General features: G+C 45.2%; 2 protein-coding genes across 4 annotated transcripts in view; both read right to left on the bottom strand.

Annotated features, from left to right (window-relative positions):
- Positions 1 to 1,322: 1,322 nt before the first annotated feature.
- Positions 1,323 to 16,400, bottom strand: part of faim2a (Fas apoptotic inhibitory molecule 2a) — a 51,966-nt gene continuing 36,888 nt past the window's right edge. For all 3 annotated transcript variants that reach the window (XM_060823942.1, XM_060823944.1, XM_060823945.1), the window contains 2 exons: positions 16,182 to 16,235; positions 1,323 to 2,855 (listed from right to left, as the gene is read on the bottom strand). In XM_060823942.1, the coding sequence (XP_060679925.1) occupies positions 2,709 to 2,855; positions 16,182 to 16,235 (201 nt within the window). In that variant the 3' untranslated portion in view covers positions 1,323 to 2,708. The remainder of the gene's footprint in view (positions 2,856 to 16,181; positions 16,236 to 16,400) is intronic.
- LOC132815156 (small ribosomal subunit protein eS6-like) lies at positions 13,172 to 15,440 on the bottom strand. The gene is given in 3 exon segments (XM_060823969.1): positions 13,172 to 13,518; positions 13,520 to 13,881; positions 15,393 to 15,440. Coding segments are annotated over 3 exon segments (747 nt in total). The 3' UTR covers positions 13,172 to 13,181.

The following is a 16,400-nucleotide window of genomic DNA, read 5'->3' as shown; positions in this document are numbered from 1 at the left end:
GCAAAAACAAATCAAGCTCTTGTTGAAATGTCAGTCAAATCAAAAAAAACTAATTGCTGGCAAAAGGGTTTGTTTTAATTGAGAGAGTAGCGAGCCTGTGGAATTCTCTGACACAAAGTATTTGAGGATAAAATATTGAACATTTTCAAGGAGTTAGATGATTCTTCATGCTAAAGGTATAGATGGATACCAGGAGAAAGGGAACAGGATTTTGGGTTGAATGATCAGTTGTGATCATGTTGAATGTTGAAGCAATCTTGAAAGGCTGAAGCCGACTCCTGTTTCTGTATTTCTATTACACAGCATAATTGTGGTTATAAAGAATTGGTTGTTGCTGAGAAATGAAAAGGAGCTACATTGTGCTGTTGCAGCATTTGTTCCCATTCTTGGGGAGGTGTAGTGGTGAGTTATCAGAATGGTTAAGGATAAGCTGAGAGAGAGTGGAGAATGTAGCTGGGATTGTTCTCTTCAGAGCAGAATGATTAAGGGGAGATATAACATGCTCAAAATTGAGGTTTGTTTCTAAGGGCAGGTCAGTAACTGACATGTGGAGGTGATGGCCCGATGGTTTTATCACTTAGCCTGTTAATGTTTTGGGAACCTGGGTTCAAAACCTGACTGTGGAAAATGTCAGAATTTGAATTCAATAAAAAATCTGGAATTAAGACTGTAAAAATGAAATGGTTGCAGATTGTTATTAGAAACCCATCTAGCTAAGTACTGCTGCCCTTACTTGGTCTGGCTTACATGTGACTCCAACTAGGAGACAATGATCTCCAGCATCTGCAGACCTCAGAATCGAGAGCACAGCAGGTCAGGCAGCAAAAGCCCTTCATTAGGAATCCTGATGAATGGCTCCGGCCCGAAACGTCGATTTTCCTGCTCCTCGGATGCTGCCTGACCCGTTATGCTTTTCCAGCAACACACTTTTAACTCTGATCTCCAATATCTGCAGACCTCACTGTCTCCTAGTTGGAGTCAACCTTACTGCGAATCCTCTTCCAAGGATGCCTACCTTGAAGAAGTTCTCCTCCTTTCTCTACAAAGATCTGAGTCCCTCTCTCACTGTTCTCCCCAAGTCCTTGCCTAATGAAGGGCTCTGGCCCAAAACGTTGATTCTCCTGCTCCTTGGATGCGGCCTGACCTGCTGCGCTTCTCCAGCAACACGTTTTTCAGCTCTGAATATTTGAATGGGAATGTTTGAAAGGTTCTGGAAAAAGGATAGGGAGAAGCTATGGTTATTTGGATATCTCTTTCAAAGAGCTGGTACAGAAATAGTTATTATCATTGTAGTTACTGAAAAGAAACAGCTTCCAGACAAATTGAAAAGGCAGTAACAATATTTAATTAAAAGAGCACAAAGATTGCAAATATTTAAAAAAATGCTATCACAGATTTCACATTAATACACTGCCTGAAAGTCTCCTCTTGTTTTTGAAAGGCCATTCACCTGTTTTTGTTCACTTCTACTTTTCACTGAAAGAAAGTTTCAAGGACAGAGGCTGCCTTGGTCTAGGCAGAACATGGAGAGAACCTGTTTGTATTACAGCCTGCAATCACTGGTGTGCTGAGGGCTGCTGACTTCACAAAATGGGATGACCAGACATCAAAGGACAAAGTACCACCCACATCAGAATTGCCAGTGCTGCAGGCTACACAGAGAGTAGTGGATAATGCAGTGGGGTTGGAGGTGGCAGACTGAGTAAGACTAATATTGAAACATGCCATAACACATCAGCACTTGGCTGCTGCCAACTCTGCTCCATAACAGGGATACGGGAATTACCTTGGTGTATTTGTGAGAAATAGTCAAAACAGGTGGTGACAGGACAGGCACTGACTGTTGATTCAGGAAACAGCATGCAGCAGAATCATTTAGGGACTTAAGATTTTGCTGCCTTATTTACTGAGTTATGTGCATTCACAAGCTTGTTAAACCTTCCATCCAGCACCAAAATACAAAACTTTCTTTTTAAAGCTGAACACAGGTAGAATTTATCCAAACTGACAATTGTGCCTGGGACATACTTTACGCAACACAAAATACACTGTAACCAAAATCCTGTTTAGGTTATAAAAAAGTTATAAAGGGGAGTGATCTGCTAAGGTCATGTTCTCTAGTCTGTGGGGAGTTACAGAGAACGATGGCTAATGAGGGGAAGGAGAAAATCCACCACAAATGCTGACCCTTGGACAACCTCATTGAGGGAATGTGTAATTTTGATGCTCCTCACATTGAATAGACCACTTTGGTTAATACATCAGAGTGTCTACCAGCATCGCTATGGATAGAACAGAACTGGGCTGTTTTGACATTTAAAGCTTAAGTTACAACAGAGTGAGGGTTGAAGGCTCAGGTCAGAGAGAGGCTTCTCTGTGTTCTGACACAGGTTTATTCCAGGACTGGCTGCTTTCCCAGGGACATTCCCGGCTCAGGGAAGCTCTGTATATTGCACTGGGAGAGAACAAAGCACCTTATTCCCTGGGAGGGAGCTCAACAGTGAGTGAAAAGGTTTGGGACTAAAATCTTCTTAAATTCTCTGATCTTGAATGTGCAATTAATAAAAGCAATGGAAATGATCACTGATCTCACAGGTGGATGGGGTTTCAGGGAAGGGCGTAGTGGCTGCTGGAAAACACTAAAGATAAAACAAAAAAAAAGTACAGCTGAAAGGATGATATAAAATCATTGAGGAGTCTGAAGTTGCTCAATCCCGACTTCCAAACAGCTGGAGGAGGAACATGAAGATGTAGATGATGTCTGTGTATAGGCAGAGTGCTCCAAATACATATTCTTCAGGACTTAGAGAATAGCGTTTGTTCCCCAGGAGAAGCTGTGTATCATAAGCCAGGAACTGTGAGAGAAACATGGGATGGTAATCATACAAGTTCAACAAAAGGAATATGTACACTAACACAACTTATACAAAAAGGTCTCAAAATCCTTATTGAAAAGGCAGGTTTACCATAGAGTCATAAAGCACAGAAACAGACCCTTCAGTCCAACCAATGCAGGCCAAACATAATCCTAAACCATTTCCTCAGCAAGTTCATTCCACACGTGAACGACCCTCTGTGTAAAAAAGTGTGCCTCTCATCTTTTTAAAATCTCTCTTCTTGCCTTAAAAATGTGCCCCATAGTCTTGAAATCCATCATCTTAGGGGTAAGACACCTATCAGTAACTCTATCTACATTTCTCATTATTTTAGAAACTATTGGTTGTACGTGCCTGGAACATGTTGCCAGCAGAGATAGTAGAGACATGCACGCAAGATTCATTTAAGGTGGGTCTGGACAGGTGCATGAGAAGGTGGGGAGCATAGGGAGACAAATGCTTGGGAATCAGGTGATAGGTTTAGACAGTGCATTTGGATCGGCTCAGACTTGGAGGACCGATGGGCCGGTTCTTGGGCTTAAAATTTTTTTTGTTCTACTATCAGGTTGCCTCTCAGTCTCCTATGCTCCAGTCCTGTCCAGCTTTTCTTCATAATTCAAACCTTCCATACCTATCAACATCCTGCTAAATCTCTTCTGAAGCCTCTCCAGCTTAGTAATATCCTGCCTATAACTGGACAACCAGAACCAGACACAGTATTCCATAAGAGGCCTCATCAAGGTCCTGTATAACTTCAAAATGACGTCCCAACTCCTGTACTCAAAGGACTGAGCAATGAAGTCAAGCGTGCCAAACGTCATTTTAACCACCCTGTCTATATGTGACGCAAACTTCAAAGAATTATGAACCTGCTGCCCTCGGTCCGTCTGTTCGACAATTTCCAGTGTCCTACCATTAATTGTATAAGTCCTACTCTTGTATGTTCTACCAATATGCAATACCTAGAATTAATCCAGATTGAACTGTCTGCCATTTTTTAGCCCATTGAATAAACCTTCTTCACTGTCACTAATTTTGATTATAATCCAACAGGTTTAATTGGAAGCACTAGCTTTCAGAGCACTGCTCTTTCATCAGGCCAATCATCTGATGAAGGAGCGTTGCTCCAATAGCTAGTGCTTCTAATTAAACCTGTTGGACTATAACCTGATGCTGTGTGATTTTCAACCGACACCTCCAAACCATGACTAACTTTGGTGTCATCTGCAAACGTACTAACCAGAAAAACCACAGTTCACAACATAATTACTGTATAATTATTTCTTAATCCAAACCCCAGGAAGGGATAGAAGTCTAGTCCAAGTGCTCATAACTTGCACCATAAAATAGAGGAGCATAATTAGACCATTCAACCACCAAATCTGCTCTGCAATTTGATCATGGATGATATTTCTCAACCTCATTCTCCTGCTTTTTCTTGTAACCTTTAATCCCCTTACTAATCAAGAATCTACCCATCTCTGGCTTAAAGACACTCAATGACTTGGCCTCCACAGCCTTCTGTGGCAATGTCCACATCCACTCTATTAAGGTTTCTTAGTATTCTGTAAGTTTCAACAAGATTTCACCCTCATCCTTCTAAACTGCATCGAGTGCACATCCAGAGAATTCAACTGCTCCTCATATGCCAAGCCCTTCACTCCTGTGAACCTTCGCTGGACCCCTCCAGGGTCAGCACATTCTTTTCAATACAGAGCCTGAAACTGCTCACAATATTCCAAATGTGGTCTGACCAGAGCCTTATACAGCCTCAGCAGTCCATCTTTGCTCGTGTCCAAGCACTCTTGAAATGAATGCTAACATTGCATTTGTCTCTAACTGCCAAATAATGCTGCATGTTAACCTTAAGAGACGGAACAGGGCCCATATGTACCTTTGTGTTTCAGATTTCTGAAACCTTTCCTCATGTAGAAAATAATATAAGCCTCTATTCTGCTTACCAAAGTGCATAACCTCACTTTCCCTTATTGTATTCCAGTTCTTTGCCCACTCTCCTAGCCTGTCCAAGTCCTTCTGCCTCTAACACTAGCTGTCCTGCACCTGTGTATCATCTGCAAACTTAGCGACAATGCCCTCAGTTCTTTCAGCCAGATCGTTAACATGTAATGTGAATAGTTGTCCCAGCATCGACCCCCGTGGAACTCCCCAAGTCACCGGCTGCCATCCCAAAAAAGACCCTTTTGTTCCTCATTCTGCCTTTGGTCAGTCAGCTATTCCTCTCTCCATGCCGGTAACTTGCATAACACCATGGGCTCCTATTTAGCAGGCTCTTGTATAGCACTTTGTCAAAGGCCTGCTGGAAATCCAAATAGATCATGTTCACTGCCTCTCCTTTGTCAAACTTGCTCAGTACCTCAATTCTAACAAATCTGTCAGGCACGACCTCCCTTTGATGAAGTCATTTTGACTCAGTCCTAATTTATCTTGCACTTAGGCTTTAGAAAGATAGACTTCCTGATACCTGATGTCAAGGAGTTCATTAATTTTCAATAGTCTGCACCCCTACTGCTCAGTATCCAAGGTTGATGTTTCTATGTCATTCACAGAGAAAGACTAGAGTTTATGCAGCAATATCTGACCACAGGAAGCCCCAACTACTTCACCATAGGCCCAAACTTTCTGATGGCCAGAACCTTAGTTAGGCCACACTTGGAATATTCCATACAGACTGGTCAGCACACTACCAGAAGAATATCAATGCTTTGGAGAGGCTACAGGAAGTTGCCTCGTATGGGGGATTTTAGCTATGAAGGTAGTTTGGATAGACTGAGTTTGTTTTCACTGGAATGCTAAAGGATGAAGGATAACCTGATAGAAGTTTACAAGATTGTGAATGTGTTGCTGGAAAAGCGCAGCAGGTCAGGCAGCATCCAAGGAGCAGGAGATCCGACATTTCGGGCATAAGCCCTTCTTCAGGAATCCTGTGGTCAGATATTGCTGCATAAACTCTATCTTTCCCTGTGAATGACATAGAAACATTCCTGAAGAAGGGCTCATGCCCGAAACGTCAATTCTCCTGCTCCTTAGATGCTGCCTGACCTGCTGCGCTTTTCCAGCAACACATTTTCAGCTCTGATCTCCAGCATCTGCAGTCCTCACTTTCACCCAAGATTGTGAATGGTTAGAAGTATGATCTTTTTCCCAGGATGGAGGGGTCAGTTATAGGGGACACAGGTAAGAGTTTCAAAGAGATGTGCAAGGCAGGTTTTTGACACAGAAGGTGGTGAGTGCCTGGAACGCGCTGCCAGAGGTGATAATGGAAGCAGGCACAAAAGCAGCATTCGAGTAGCACCTGGACGAATACATGAACAGGACAGGAATAGTGGGATAAGGATCCTGTGAGGAGAGCTTTAATATGGAAGGACAAAATGTATTGGCGCAGACTTGGAGGGTCAAAGGGTCTGTTCCTGTGCCGTGTTGTTGTGTTCAGACAGTTCTATTCCAGCGTGGATGGGAGTTTGACATGGGGACTCTGCAGACTGAAGGAAGTGTCTGTGAAATTGACAGTTCTGTTTGGGAAATTCCTGTATAGTGGGACTAGTGGGCTCAGTCTTTGGACGGCACGGTGGCACAGTGGTTAGCACTGCTGCCTCACAGCACCTGAGACCCGGGTTCAATTCCCGACTCAGGTGACTGACTGTGTGGAGTTTGCACGTTCTCCCCGTGTCTGCGTGGGTTTCCTCCGGGTGCTCCGGTTTCCTCCCACAGTCCAAAGATGTGCGGGTCAGGTGAATTGGCCATGCTAAATTGCCCGTAGTGTTAGGTAAGGGGTAAATGTAGGGGTATGGGTGGGTTTCGCTTCGGCGGGTCGGTGTGGACTTGTTGGGCCGAAGGGCCTGTTTCCACACTGTAAGTCTAATCTAAAAAAGACCAGGTTTTCATAATATACATTAATGGTGTAGATGAGGAAACTATACATCATATCTCCAGGTTTGCTGATGACACTGAGTTGGTTGGGAGGGTGAACTGTGATGAGGATGCAGAAAAGCTTCAACGTGGTTTGGACAAGTTGAGCAAGTGATAGATGCAGTATAATGTGGATAAATATGAGGTTAGAACACAGAAAAATACAGCGCAGTACAGGCCCTTCGGCCCTCTATGTTGCGCCGACCGAAGCCTACCTAACCTACACTAGCCCAATAACCTCCATATGCTTATCCAATGCCTGCTTAAATGACCATAAAGAGGGAGAGTCCACCCCTGCTACTGGCAGGACATTCCATGAACTCACAACCCACTGAGTAAAGAATCTACCCCTAACATCTGTCCTATACCTACCTCCCCTTAATTTAAAGGGGTGTCCCCTAGTAACAGCTGACTGTTTAGATTAGATTAGACTTACAGTGTGGAAACAGGCCCTTCGGCCCAACAAGTCCACACCGACCCGCCGAAGCGCAACCCACCCATACCCCTACATTTACCCCTTACCTAACACTACGGGCAATTTTGCTTGGCCAATTCACCTGACCCGCACATCTTTGTGACTGTGGGAGGAAACCGGAGCACCCGGAGGAAACCCACGCAGACACGGGGAGAACGTGCAAACTCCACACAGTCAGTCGCCTGAGTCGGGAATTGAACCCGGGTCTACAGGCGCTGTGAGGCAGCAGTGCTAACCACTGTGCCACCGTGCCGTGTATTAGCGGAAAAAGGTTCTCACTGTCAACCCTATCTAAACCCCTAATCATCTTATACACCTCTATCAAGTCTCCCCTAAACCTTCTTTTCTCCAATGAGAACAGCCCCAAGTGCCTCAGCCTTTCCTCATACGATCTTCCTACCATGCCAGGCAACATCCTGGTAAACCACCTCTGCACTCGTTCCAATGCCTCCACATCCTTCCTATAGTATGGAGACCAAAACTGCACACAATACTCCAGATGAGGCCGCACCAGAGTCTTATACAACTGCAACATGACCTCAGGACTCCGGAACTCAATTCCTCTTCCAATAAAGCCCAATACACCATATGCCTTCCTCACAGCACTATTTACCTGGGTGGCAACTTTCAGAGATCTGTGCACATGGACACCAAGATCCCTCTGCTCATCCACACTACCAAGTAGCCTACCATTAGCCCAGTAATCCATCTTCTTGTTACTCCTACCAAAGTGAATGACTTCACACTTAGCTACATTGAACTCCATTTGCCACCTTTCTGCCCAGCTCTGCAACATATCTATATCCTGCTGTAACCTGCCACATCCTTCTTCGCTGTCCACAACTCCACCGACTTTCGTGTCATCCGCAAACTTGCTCACCCAGCTTTCAAGCCCCTCCTCTAGGTCATTTATAAAAATGATAAACAGCAATGGTCCCAAAACAGATCCTTGTGGTACACCGCTAGTAACTGCACTCCAAGATGAACCTAGTCCATCAACTACTACCCTCTGTCTCCTTCCAGCCAGCCAATTCCTAATCCAAACCTCTAATGCACCCTCAATGCCATACCTCCGTAGTTTTTGCATTAGCCTACCATGGGGTACCTTATCGAACGCCTTGCTAAAATCCATATACACCACATATACTGCTTTACCCTCGTCCACTTCCTTGGTCACCTTCTCAAAGAACTCAATAAGGTTTGTGAGGCACGACCTGCCCTTCACAAAACCATGCTGACTATCCTTGATCACATTATTCCTATCCAGATGTTCATAAATCCTATCCCTTACAATTCTCTCTAAGACTTTGCCCACAACAGCAGGGAGACTCACTAGCCTATAAGTTACTAGGGCTAACCCTACTCCCCTTCTTGAACAAGGGGACCACATTCGCTATCCTCCAGTCTTCTGGCACTATTCCCGTAGACAACGACGACATAAAAATCAAGGCCAATGGCTCTGCTATCTCCTCCCCAGCTTCCCAGAGGATCCTAGGATAAATGCCATCAGGCCCAGGAGACTTATCTATTTTCATCCTTTCCAGTATTCCCCAGACCTCTCCCCTACATACCTCAAGGCCATCCATTCTAATCACTTGTGACTCAATATTCACATCAGCAACAGTGTACTGTTCCCGAGTGAATACTGACGAAAAGTATTGATTTAGTGTCTCTCCAATCTCCTCCGCCTCCACGCACAACTTCCCACTACTATCCTTGACTGGACCAATACCTACCCTAGTCATCCTTTTATTCCTGACATACCTATAGAAAGCCTTTGGGTTTTCCCTAATCCTACCAACTAAGGACTTTTCATGTCCCCTTCTCGCTGCTCTTAGCTCTCTCTTTAGATCCTTCCTGCCTACCTTATAACTCTCAATCGCCCCAACTGAACCTTCACGCCTCATCTTTACATAGGCTGCCCTCTTCCCTTTCACAAGGGATTCCAATTCCTTATTAAACCACGGCTCCCTCACAAGACCCTTTACTCCCTGCCTGACTGGTACATACTTATCAAGGACACCCAATAGCTGCTCCTTGAACAATCTCCACATATCATTTGTGTTCTTCCCTTGAAGCCTATTTTTCCAATCCACACATCCTAAGTCATGCCTCACCGCATCATAATTTCCCTGTCCCCAGCTATAACTCTTGCCCTGCGGCGCACACTTATCCCTCTCCATCACCAGAGTAAAAGTCACCGAGTTGTGGTCATTGTCCCCGAAGTGCTCACCTACCTCCAAGTCTAACACCCGGCCTGGTTCATTACCTAGAACCAAATCCAGTATGGCCTCACCTCTTGTTGGCCTGTCTACATATTGTGTCAGGAAACCCTCCTGCACATATTGGACAAACACCGACCCATCTAACGAACTCGAGTTATAGCTTTCCCAGTCAATATCTGGGAAGTTAAAGTCCCTCATAACAACCACCCTGCTACTTTCACTCTTCTCCTGAATCATCCTCGCAATACTTTCCTCTACTTCTCTCGGACTATTAGGAGGCCTGTAGAAAACACCTAACAGGGTGACCTCACCTTTCCTATTTCTAACCTCAGCCCAAACTACCTCAGATGGCAAGTCTTCCTCCATCGTCCTTTCCACCGCTGTAATACTATCCTTGACAAGCAATGCCACATCTCCCCCTCTTTTACCCCCATCTCTGACCCTACTAAAACATTTAAACCCTGGAACCTGCAACAGCCATTCCTGTCCCTGTTCTACCCACGTCTCTATAATGGCCACAACATTGAAGTCCCAGGTACCAACCCACGCTGCAAGTTCACTTACCTTATTTCTTATACTTCTGGCATTGAAGTATACACACTTCAAGCCACCTTCATGTTTACAGGCACCCTCCTTCAAGATCGATGCCTTGTTCCTAACCTCCCTACACTCAAGGTCCTGTACCCTAAAGCTACAGTTCAGGTTCCCATGTCCCTGCAGAGTTAGTTTAAACCCTCCCAAAGAGCACTAGCAAAAGGTTATCCACTTTGGTAGCGAATATAGAGAACAGATTATTCTCTGAATGATAAATTGGGAAATGGGGAGGTACAATGACACCTGGGTGTCCTCATACACGAGTCAGTAAAAGTAAGCATGCAGGAAAGGCGGCAAATGGCATATAGGCTTTAATAGCAAAAGATCAGAGAAATCTTGTTGCAGTTGCACAGTCCGTGGTGAGATCACACCTGCAGTACTGAGGGTGGTCTGGTTCTGGATGGAATGCAGCAAAGGCTTACCAGAGTGACTCCTGGGGTGACTGGATTGATGTGTGGGAAGAGACTGGATTGTGTAGGGACTTTATTAACTGGAGTTTAGAAGAATGAAAGGGGATATCATAGAAACCTTTAGAATTCTAGCATGATTAGTCATAGGGTAGATGCAGGAAGGATGTTCTCAATGTGTCACAGTCTCAGGATACAGAGTAGACCTTTTAGGGCTGAGTGAGAGAAAGTTCTTCACCCAGAGAGTGGAGAGCCTGTGGAATTCTTTGCTACAGGAAATTGTTGACACCAAAACAGTGAAGGCTTTCAAGAAAGATGTAAATATAATTCTTGGGGCTAAAGGGATCAAAAGATATGGGGAGAAAGTGGGAAAAGGTTATTAGTCCAATGACCAGCCATAATCATACTGAATGGTGGCACAAATTCAAAGAGCTGCCTAGCCCACTCCTACTCCTATATTCTATGTTTCTTTGACATTTCCAGACTCTCAAATGACTTCCCTTCCCTGAGATCCAATGCTTCCAGCCACTGGACCCAACATATTCCTTCTGTGCCTGAGACACAAATAATCCAAACCCTCCCCAACCAAAACTATCAAACCTGACCCCTCCTTCCACCACTCTGTACCTGACCCCCAACACCGGTGTGGAACAACACTGTGTTTCCATCCTGTGGCCCATCTCTTTTCCGATTCTGCAATGTCATATCACTGCAAGGTGAGAGGAGAGTGATCGCCTTTGATATTAAGGCTTCATTTGACAGAGTGTGGCATCACAGAACCTTAGCAAATCTAGACTCAATGGGTATCGGGGGCGAACGTTCCAATGGTTGGACTCCGAGATGGCACTGGAGTGTGGCGACTCTTTGTGAACTGTCCCTCAATAGATCATCCTCTCATCTTTTATAGTTATTCTACTCTTTCAATCTCAATTGTAAATCTGTCAAAATTATTAACAACGTTCTCCTAAATTTACTTCCTGGTCTGGCGATCTTACTACCTTCAGAAACAACCAACTGCCCAGTGGGATCTGACCTTAGAAATCCCAGGACCGGGACCACAACAATGAGGTGACCAGCCACTCAGGCCTGACCTGGATGCTGATTGATGGCCCAATGTCCTTCTGCACTACATCAGGATCCAACAGAGGTCTGGCCAGACAGAGAACAAAACCCTCCGAGCGTCTGTCTCAGACCAGTGTCCAGGACCCCACCAGATGCACACACTTCCTTTCCAGAATGGCAGACTATCCATACCAACTCCCGACCCAATAGGAAGCAGCCACTCACCCATGAAATGTAGAAGACACCCTGGCCTTCAAGTAAGACTGAAATAATAGAGTTTCAAGAGCACCCCCCCTCCTCCCCAGCACACTCCTGGCAAATGTGCAAGCCATTGAAAACAAGCTGGACGAACTTGAGGCTAGACTCACCACCAGAGGAAATTCAGAGGCTGCTGTGTGTTCTGTTTTACAGAGACACGGCTCACTCCTGGTTCACCAGACTGTGCCTTACAACCAAATGCTTTTCAATTCATCAAACGGACCACACAGGAAGGCAAAGGGCAGAGTGGTCTGGCTCCTGGTGCTGAGACATAACGACTCTGGTGAGTTCCTACTCCCTGACCTTGAAGTGCCATACCTACTACCTGCTGCACAAGTTTCCATCTGCTTCCTCGACAATAGTTTACATCATTACTCCATGCAGAAGAGAAGAGCCCACTTGACAAAATATACTCTGAGACCATGCTCATTGTAGCCAGTGACTTCAACCTGGTGTGCTACCAACTTACTATCAATGCAGTTGCTGCCCCACTAAAGGCCCAAACACTCTGGACCATTGCTACGTAACCAGCAATGCTACCTCCCGGTCCATTCCCCGCATGCATTTTATAAATCAGACCATAACGTGGCGTGGCTCCTTCTCTCAGCTGAAGGGTGAGGATCTGGTGCAGAAAGTCTCGTAGTGCTGGTCCGAGGTAACAGATGAGCTCCTCCACAACTGCTTGGAGTCGGTGGATTGGTCAATACTCAAGAACTCAGTGACCAATCTAAAGTATGCTATTGCCATCACAGACTGCATCAGTAAGTGTACAGAGGATTGTGTACCAAAGAAGGGTTAATTCGAGTGTTCCCCAACTGAAAACCAAAGATGAATTGGGAGGTCCACTCCTTACTGCATTGCAGGTCTGAGGCGTTCAAGTCGGTTGGCCCTGACCTAGACAGAAAATCTCGATGTGATCTTTGCAAAGCCGTCAGGGCCAGCAACAGACAATAGAGTCCCATACTAATCACATAAACACTTGTCAACTGTGATAAGGCTTACACAACATTATGGGCCAGAAAGTAAAGTGGAGTAAAATCAGTAGCAACAATGCATTCTATGCTCGTTTTTGATAGAAGGTCAGTGAAATGACGTCACCCAGCCTGACAGCTTCGGCTGCCCCTGTACCCACAGTCATCACCGTATGGGTCAGATTGGCCTTCTAGAGGGGGAACCCATGGAAAGTGATTGGCCTGGATGGAGTCCCCAGCCATGCACTCAGATACTGCATGGACCCACATGGTGGGAGTTTCTGCAGACACCTTTAACTTCTCCTCACTACAATGTGAGGTTTCCACCTGCTTCAAGAAGACCACCATTTTCTTCTCAACAAAATCTGTTTATGCCACCAATATTTTTATTTTTGGCTAGATTCAGATTTTGATGTGGAGGCCCTCAATGAAGAAAGACGACATCTCTTTGCAATCTGTTCCTGATGTTTCTCCTTAGCTTCCTTCATCCTTTTGGCCAGAAGCTTGGCATATTCTGCTGCAGCTTCCTTGTTCTTTTGAGAACGAGGTTTCTTCAGGGCAATGTGCCTCGGCCTATGTTGCAGAACTCGAGGGGTTACCTGACACTGAATTTGGGGAGCTTTGGTTCTCAGCTTCTTACCTTCCTTGCTGAGAGGTCTCCTTACAACATAATGACGTACATCATCTTCCTTAGACAGTTTATGGACTTTGCTCGCCCTTTTTGTCTGTCAGTGCTTTTCACCTTTTTTTAATAATAACTAAATTCAGGACACTCAGGTTGGTATCAACAATGCACCCACGGACAGATTTCTGTTTTCTTTCGCCAGACCTCCTAGGACGATAGCACGAATGCCCCTTGCTGCGCAGCAGGTGGACGTGGCCAATCGTCAAGATACCTTGTTGCTTAGGGAATCCCTGCTCATCATTGCCACCACTGCTGCGCACAATGTATCCCTTCCATTTGTCTCCAAGACAGTCTGCAGCTAACTTAGTGGCCATGCGTTTCTCATAGAAAGTCCACAGCTTTTGCTCATTGTCCACTTCAATACGTTTCTGGCAGCCAGTGGCTGGGAAGGAGATGTTGAGCTTTATAGAGGGTCAGCAGCAATCACTCCACCACCACCCGGGGCAAGAGCAAGAGGACCACCATTATCCTAGCACAATTCATGACTCCTCAGACACTGAAGCAGTTCATATCCAAATTTAGCAAGATCTGGACAATATCCAGGCTTCGGCTGACAAGCAGGAATTAGAACCCTTATAGTGTGGAAACAGGCCCTTTGGCCCAACAAGTCCACACCAACCCTCTGAAGAGTAACCCACCCAGACCCATTCCCCTACCCTATATTTGTCCCTGACTAATGCACCTAAACTACACATCCCTGAACACTATGGTCAATTTAGCATGGCTAATTCACCTAACCTGCACTTTTTTTTGGATTGTGGAAGGAAAACGGAGCACCCAGAGGAAACCCACGCAGACGTGGGGAGAATATGCAAACTCCACACAGACAGCTGCCCGAGGCTAGAATCAAACTCAGGACCCTGGTGCTGAGTCAGCAGTGCTAACCACTGAGCCACCATGCTGCCTTAAATAACATTCACACTACACAAATGCCCAGGGCATGACCACCATCAATAAGGGACAATCTAACCACTGTCCCTTGACAGTCGATGGCACTACCTTCACTGAATCCCCCACTATTCTACATTATGGGGGTTACCAAATTGAAGTGAACTAGCTATACAGTGGTTACAAGAGCAGGTCAGAGGTTAGGAATCCAGCAGGAAGTAACTCACCGCTTGTCCACCATCAACAAAACACAAGTCAGGAATGTGATGGAATGCTCCCCATTTGCCTGGATTAGTGGAGCTCCAACACTCGAGAAACTTGATACCTTAAGGGGAGGCAATGGTCTAGTGACATTATTGTCAAACTACTAATCCAGAGACCCAGGTAATGTTCTGGGATCCTAGGTCTGCCATGGCAGATGATTCAATTTAAATTCAATAAAAGTCTGGAATAAAAGTTTAATAGCAACCATGAAATTATTGTCGATTATCATGACAAACCCATCTCAGTCCCTCATGTCCTTTCAGGAAGCTGCCATCTTCACCCGGTCTGGCCTACACTTGACTCCAGACTCAGCAATGTGGTTGACTTTCAACTCTCCTCTGGGCAACTAAGGATAGACAGTGATTGCTGGCCTGGCCAGCAACACCCCCGTGCCCCATGAATAAAAGTAAATCATTCACAAGAAAACAGTTGCTTCATTGGCATCCCCTCTCTCCACCACGGACGCTCAGGAGCAGCAGTGTGTACCAACTACAAGCTGCACTGCAGAAACTCACCAAGACTCTTCAGTACCTTTCAAACCCAGAGGCTCTGCCTCCTATAAGGACAAGGTCAGCAGATACATGTGAACACCACTACCAAACAGAACTTCCCCTCCAACCCCATACTATCCTGAGTTGGAAATATATTGTCATTCCTTCAGTGTTGCTGGGTCAGAATCCTGGAACTCCCTCCACAACAGCATTGTGAATGTACTTGCACTACATGAATTGTAGCGGTTCAAGAAGGCAGTTCCCCACACCTTCTCAATGGCAACTGGGAATAAGCAGTAAATCTGGCCACACTCCATGAACGAAACCAAACTAGAAAAGGTGCTCCAGGTGGCTGTGACCAGAACTGCAATGGAGTTCCTCACTCCCAGAGCTTCCTACTTTCCAATCTTAAGTACTGCTGGGGAAAAAAAAAAGAGGTATGCTGTCTAGCTGTTCATCCTACACTCATTAGGACAGAGGCAAAACTAACCCATTTCAAAGGGAACAACAATTTCCATAGAAATAGGGTGCTTAATGTCTGGCAAGTGGGTTCTGATTGGTGAATGCTGTGCCATGGAGATTACATCAGGGAACAGTTACAACAAAAACTGGTATAAATACCATAAAGACAAGTTGACTCTGACTGATGTATCTCTATGGCACACAAAACCAATCAGCATCACCCAAGCTTTCATTTAACTGAAAAAACACTATGTTCAGACAAGTTCCTCTTGGCTGCAACAGCAGGACCCTTCTTACATAAATTTCCATCTATTCTTTCACAGGGGCTGGTCCTCTGCAGGGGGCAAGAAGGACTGCTTTGAAAGCATGATCCCTTTCAATAACCCTCATATTCCAATCTACAGCCTGAAAGCATCCCAATATCTCCCAGTTTGTCCACATCTCTGTGGAAGGAACAAACATCTTTACTTCTGGTAGTAGAACCTTTCACCTACCAATTCCCAGTAACAAGACAAGACAACACTGAAGCAAACTGGAATCCATCATCTTGGCTTCTCAAACCTCACTTGTGTAGAAGAAAAATATAATTTCTTTACCATGGTGAAGACGAGGGCTCCAAGTCCAGCATAAAATGTCTGTAACCAAGGAAGCTGAAAAGAAAGTAGCACAGTAACCCGTTACTACTCATCTGTTCTTTGCAGTTTAAACTCCTTATGTGTTCCCTGGGAGTGTGGGAGTGTTGATCAGGTCTGAGAAGAGGACCAGACAATTAGCATGCAACCAGAGAAGGCCATTCACCCAATAAACACACGCTC

The sequence above is a fragment of the Hemiscyllium ocellatum genome, chromosome 4 (assembly GCF_020745735.1).
Source record: "Hemiscyllium ocellatum isolate sHemOce1 chromosome 4, sHemOce1.pat.X.cur, whole genome shotgun sequence".
Taxonomy (NCBI): Eukaryota; Metazoa; Chordata; class Chondrichthyes; order Orectolobiformes; family Hemiscylliidae; genus Hemiscyllium; species Hemiscyllium ocellatum.
Note: the sequence above shows the minus strand (reverse complement) of the source record. Positions and strands in the feature narration are given on the sequence as shown.